We start from the raw sequence: 6,074 nt of genomic DNA on the forward strand, positions 1-6,074 counted from the left end.
CCCTCGCCTGGGCGAGACCCTTTACAGTGGGCAACTCGAACACCTGAGTGAGTTCTCGCTCAGGCCAGGCTGGTTCGCTTAGACGAGGAGATATCTTGCTGAGGCGACCCCAGCTCGCCTAGGCGAGACCTCGCGCAATAATCAGAGGCAAATTCCATGATATTCTCGCTTAGGCGAGAGTCACTCGCCTAGGCGAAATGATCAGGTTTTCCACACTGTTCTACACATGCAAGGTTACGAAATTCATATCACAATCCAATTACACATCATAAGCAGTTCAAACATGAAATTAAGCTAAGAATCATCCCCTCCAAACATACCAAGCTCCTAATTACTCGAAAGTTTAGATGATAGTTAGCTTCCCTTACCTCTTTTGTTAAGATTTGAGCTTGGTGGGGTTGAAATAGGCACCAAGGAAGCAGAGGTTTCAAATTAACCTAGAGATTCAATACCAAGACATAGAAAAGATGGAATCTTATAATTAACTCCGAATTCAGGGATGAGCAGATGAACTCTAGCGGAAATTGAACCAAAACGGAAAATTGGAACCTACTGAGGAGGGTGGGAGCTGAGGGATGAAGCACTATAGGGTCCAGCTGAGTCTGATCCTCCAGAATCTGGTCACAAAGAATTCAGGGAACTGGTGAGGGGATTGAGTAACTAGTAAAAACAGGAGGGGAGAACTTGGAAGCAGAGAGGGAGAGTGGAAGTTGTGTTCTCTGATGGTTTTTTTGAGAGTGAGAAAAGGTAGTTTTTAATTTTAAGGGGTTTCACATTCTCCCTAACATCAAAAATTTTCGTCCTGAAAATTAAGGCTTACCTGCAAACATGTGGGGGTATGACCTTCTCACATCCTCTTCTAATTCCCAAGTGGAATCGCCCGTTCGTTTGTCCCATATGACTTGGACTAAGCTGATGAACTTTCCTTTTAGTTGTCTTGTCTGAAAATCACCAAGACCCATTGGATGAACCTCTACTGAAAGATCTCCTCTAATCTGTAAATCTTCTGCTTCCAGTACATGAGAGGGGTCAGGCACGTACTTCCTGAGTTGTGAGACGTGGAACACAGAGTGAAGGTTGGCCAACTGAGGAGGCAGGGCCACCTCATAAGCCACTGGTCCAATCTTCCTCGAGATTTGATATGGACCAATGAACTTAGGAGATAGTTTTCTCGAGCGGATGGCCCTCCCTACGCCAGTAGTCAGGGTAATTTTCAAGAAAACATGATCTCCAGCTACAAACTCCAGAGGTCTCCTCCTCTGATCCGCATAGGATTTCTGTCTGCTCTGAGAGGCCTTCATCCTTTCTTGTATTAGTTTAACCTTCTCAGTAGTCTGCCTTAACAACTCCGGACCCACTACTACCGACTCCCCATCTTGGTACCAGCACAGAGGGGTTCTGCACTTCCTGCCATAGAGGGCCTCATAAGGTGCCATGCCAATACTTGCATGGAAGCTGTTATTATAGGTGAATTCAACCAAAGGTAGGATGTCGTCCCAGGCACCTAGATGATCTAGAATGCAAGTCTGCAAGAGGTCCTCGAGAGACTGAATTGTCCTCTCGGACTGACCATCTGTCTAGGGGTGATATGCTAAGCTCATAGCCAATCTGCTGTCCAAGGCACTCTACAAGGTCTGCCAGAAGCGGGAGGTGAACCGTGGGTCTTGATCCGAGACAAGCTAGTTGGTACTCCATGTAATCTCACTATCTCGCTGATATACAGTTGGGCCAACTTTGTCATGGACATCCTCAGATTTATAGCTAGAAAGTGGGCGCTCTTAGTCAGACGGTCCACTATAACCCAGATGGCATCGTGATTCTTCACAGTCCGAGGCAAGTGGGTAACAAAATCCATGGAAATGCTATCCCACTTCCATTCTGGTATTTCCAGCTGTTGCAACATTCCCCTAGGCCTCTGGTGCTCTGCTTTGGCCTTTTGACAGGTCAAGCAGGATGACACAAAATGAGCGACATCTTGCTTCATGCCCGACCACCAAAAAGACTCTTTCAAATCATGGTACATTTTGGTCATGCCCGGGTGCATATTAAAGCGGCTTTTATGGCCTTCTTCAAGAATCATACCCTTCACCTCTAAGTCTTCAGGTATGCAGACTCTGCCTCTAAACCTCAACACCCTATCAACTCCTACTGTGAAGTCCTTGGCCTTTTCGGTGCCAAGTAGTCCCACGGTCTTCTGTAGCTTAGGGTCAGATAGCTGCCTCTCCTTTATCAGAACAAGGAAATCGTTAGACACAGTTAGATGATTGCATCTAATGACTCCCTCCCCTAGGACTATCTGTATCTGCATATCTCTGAACTGTTCCACTAAGCCCATCTCCTTAATCATCATATGAGCTGCATGAACCGTTTTTCTGCTCAAAGCATCAGCCACCACATTTGCTTTCCCCAGGTGGTATAATAGCTCAAAGTCAAAGTCTTTAAGAAACTTCATCCATCGTCTCTGCCTCATGTTTAACTCTTTCTGGTCAAACAGGTATCTCAAGCTCTTGTGGTCGCTGAAAACCTGAAACTGTGCGCCATACAAATAATGTCTCCAAATTTTTAAGGCAAAAACTACCGCTGCCAACTCCAAATCATGAGTGGGATAGTTCTTCTCATGGTTCTTTAGCTGTCTCGAGGCATAGGAAACCACCCTCCTGCTTTGCATCAAAACACATCCTAACCCCTGATGGGAAGCATCGCAAAACACCTCAAATGGTTTACTAGCATCTAGAATCACTAACACAGGTGCACTAGTCAATTTTTTCTTCAATTCTAGGAAGCTCTCCTCACAACGGTCAGTCCAAGCGAAAGGCTGATCCTTCCTAGTCAGCTGTGTCAAAGGTGCTACCATTTTGAAGAATCCCAAAATGAATCTCTTGTAGTAGCCTGCTAGCCCCACAAAGCTTCTTATTTCTGTCACTGACTTAGGACGCTCCCACTTTAATACCGCTTCCACCTTGGATGGATCTACAGATATGTCCTGAGCTGATATAATATGCCCCAAGAATTGAACTGTAGACATCCAAAACTCACTTTGACAGTTTTGCATACAACTGCTTTTCTCTCAAGATGCTCAAAACTGTTCTCAAGTGTTTCGCATGTTCCTCATAACTCCGAGAGTATATCAAGATGTCGTCAATAAAAACCACCACAAACTTGTCTAAGAATGGTCTGAAGATTCTGTTCATATAGTCCATGAACATGGCAGGGGCATTAGTCACTCCGAAAGGCATTACTACGTACTCGTAATGCCCGTACCTGGACCTGAAAGCGGTTTTCTGAATATCATCTGGCTTGACCCGAATTTGATGATATCCCGATCTTAGATTGATCTTAGAAAACACCGTGGCTCCGTGTAATTGATCCATCATGTCGTCTATTCTCGGCAGATGGTACTTATTCTTGATGGTTAATTTATTTAGCTGCCTGTAGTCCACACAGAGTCTAGAACTGTCGTCTTTCTTCTTAACTAGCAACACTGGCGCTCCCCAAGGTGACACACTCGGTCTAATAAACTGTTTCTCAAGCAGCCCTTCAATTTTCTTCTTCAATTGCTCAAGCTCAGTCGGAGCCATCCTGTATGGTGCCATTGATACTGGCCTTGCTCCTGGCACAAGATCAATAGAGAATTCTATTTCTCTAGGAGGGGGTAAACCAGGCACATCTTCAGGGAACACGTCTGGGAAGTCCCTCACTACAAGTGTCTCAACACTCCCACTTCCCCCCTCAACGGACAAGTGAGTCAGAATTATGAAACATTGAGATCCTTCCTTGATTGCCTGGTCACCTGTTGTGAGGATATCAACTGATCTTCATCTTCCAAGCTAGGAAACACCACCCTCTTCTCGTTGCAATCAATAAGAATGTGATTAGTAGACAACCAATCCATCCCTAAGATTACATCTAGCCCTTCTAGGGGTAAACAAATAAGGTTCACTCTGTATTTGCGCCCCTCAACCTCTATCAAACACCTCGCGCACAAGGTCGAGGTCCTGACTATCCCAGAAGCAGGCGTGGATACTACCAGGTCAAACTAGAGCTCCCTCACCGGAAGACCCAACTCAAGCACTTTAGACTCCGACACGAAGGAATGCGTAGCTCCCGAATCATACAAAACGCATAAACTCCTACCAGCAATCATACATGATCCAATGATGAGGTTACCTGATATGACCGCCTCTGTACCCGTCATAGTATATACCCGACCGGCTGCTTGAGGTATCACACCTCCCCTAGACTGCTGCGGCTGAGACTGTGATGAAGGTCTCGACAATGCATTCCTACTGGTAGGACAATCCCTTATGAAATGACCCTCCTTGCCACACCCGTGACACGTCCTCCTACTAGAGATCCGAGGGCAAGCATTCTTCATATGGGGTCCTCCACAAAGAAAACACTGTGCCCTATGAGGCTGAAACTGCTGAGGCTGGTGAGTAGGCCTCCTAGGCCCCTGAGGCTGAGGCCTGGAGTATGGTTTCCCCCTGTCCTCATGTCTGCTCATGGACACTGATGATCCTCCCATCTTCTGTTGGGGTCGCTGCTGTGCTTCAACCTCAGCCTTAAGCTTTTCCATCACTTGTGCCTTCTCCACCAAGGCCGGGAATTCTTTAATCGAGAGTGGGGCCACCATGAGCTTGAGATCTCCTCTCAACCCCTTTTCAAACTTTCTGCACTGCCAGTCTTAAGCCATCTTCAAGGTATGAAATATGCCTAGATGTTTAAATTTCTCAGCATATTCAGATACCGACATGTCCCCTTGCATCAGTTGTAGGAACTCAACCTCCTTGGCATACCTCACACTATCAGGGAAATATTCAGCATAGAATTTCTTCTTAAACAGCTCCCAAGAGATGGGGTCCTGACTATCCTCCAACATCATCTTCATGCTAGACCACCAATGAACGGCCTCCCCAGCAAGAGGTACTTAGTATACGCCAATCTGTTTTCTGCAGGACACCGCTTGGCATCATAAATTCGTTCCATGTCCCGCATCCACTGGTCGGCTCCATCCGGGCTAGTCTTGCCATCAAAGCGGGATGGATGATGCTGTAAGAAATCCTCCAAACTCCATTCCTGCATCCGGGGTGGTGGAGCTTGAGATGAACCGGCTGCCGAACGGTTTTCCCCCAACTGGTGTAAGGCCTCTAAGTGTCTCTGTTGAGTTGCCTCTACTGCTAGCCTAGCAGACTCCATTTGTTGCAAGGCTAGATTCTGCTGATTCATCATATTGGCGTTTTGTTGCTGCATGGCTGCAATCATTCCCTCAATCGCTCCCACCAAGTGAGGAGGGTTTGGAATAGGAGGAGGAGGAGGTCTAGGTGCCATAGCTCTCTGGCCACACAAAGATGGAATCATTAGTCTCACTAATAGATACCACAACCATGCCACAACACTAAGAAGAACATACAACGGAAGCTAAGCAAGCTCACACCTACAGATCCTAAAGGAACCACCGCTCTGATACCAAAAATGTAACATCCCATTTAATAGTCCTTTCAGCTATTAAACAAAACATCATATTATGATAGAGCAAAGCAGATCGACAGAAAGGCATACAAAAGTTTAATACAGTCGTCCCAAAAATAATCTGTTTTCAATCCTTGTACTACTATCAGAAGCAGACTTAAAGAAAAGTACGGCTTATACATTCCAAAATGCTCTATTCTAAAAGCACAAGTCCATAAACAAAGGAACACTAGGAGTCACTGATCAGGTCTAGTCTGAGGGAGACGTACCATCACCTGTATTCTTCTCTGCTCACACCAAGTAGTAGGTGGTCATCGCAAAAGAAGATATTCAAGGAAAAACATGCCAAACAAGAAGGGTAAGCTAACAACTCACATAAAGAGCGGTGAAGTCACATAAAAATATATATATAATAAACAAACAAATTTTACACACATTGTAAATTAAACCAAGTCGCTACTACAATACATACAAGTACCCGACTCTAACTCAATATCCGGATTATGTAAGCAAATTGGATCTCTTGATAGCTTGCACTTGTGAAGGTTCCTAAACTCTGCAGAGTTTAGACTCAAGGGGTTATCACCCAACCACTCCCAAGGTAA

At 45.5% G+C, this 6,074-nt stretch overlaps 2 protein-coding genes across 2 annotated transcripts; both read right to left on the reverse strand.

Moving 5' to 3' along the window:
* Positions 1-549: 549 nt before the first annotated feature.
* Positions 550-1,436, reverse strand: LOC114188482. Its single transcript, XM_028077054.1, has 2 exons — positions 821-1,436; positions 550-617 (listed from the first exon to the last, which is right to left on the reverse strand). Exons 1-2 carry the CDS (start codon positions 1,434-1,436, stop codon positions 550-552), a joined length of 684 nt encoding a protein of 227 aa, XP_027932855.1.
* A 2,600-nt stretch (positions 1,437-4,036) lies between these two features.
* LOC114188483 lies at positions 4,037-4,888 on the reverse strand. The gene is made up of 2 exons (XM_028077055.1): positions 4,797-4,888; positions 4,037-4,670 (listed from the first exon to the last, which is right to left on the reverse strand). The coding sequence occupies exons 1-2, from the start codon at positions 4,886-4,888 to the stop codon at positions 4,037-4,039; spliced, it is 726 nt and encodes a 241-aa protein (XP_027932856.1).
* Between the last annotated feature and the right edge of the window lie 1,186 nt (positions 4,889-6,074).

Source organism: Vigna unguiculata, chromosome 6 (assembly GCF_004118075.2).
Source record: "Vigna unguiculata cultivar IT97K-499-35 chromosome 6, ASM411807v1, whole genome shotgun sequence".
Taxonomy (NCBI): Eukaryota; Viridiplantae; Streptophyta; class Magnoliopsida; order Fabales; family Fabaceae; genus Vigna; species Vigna unguiculata.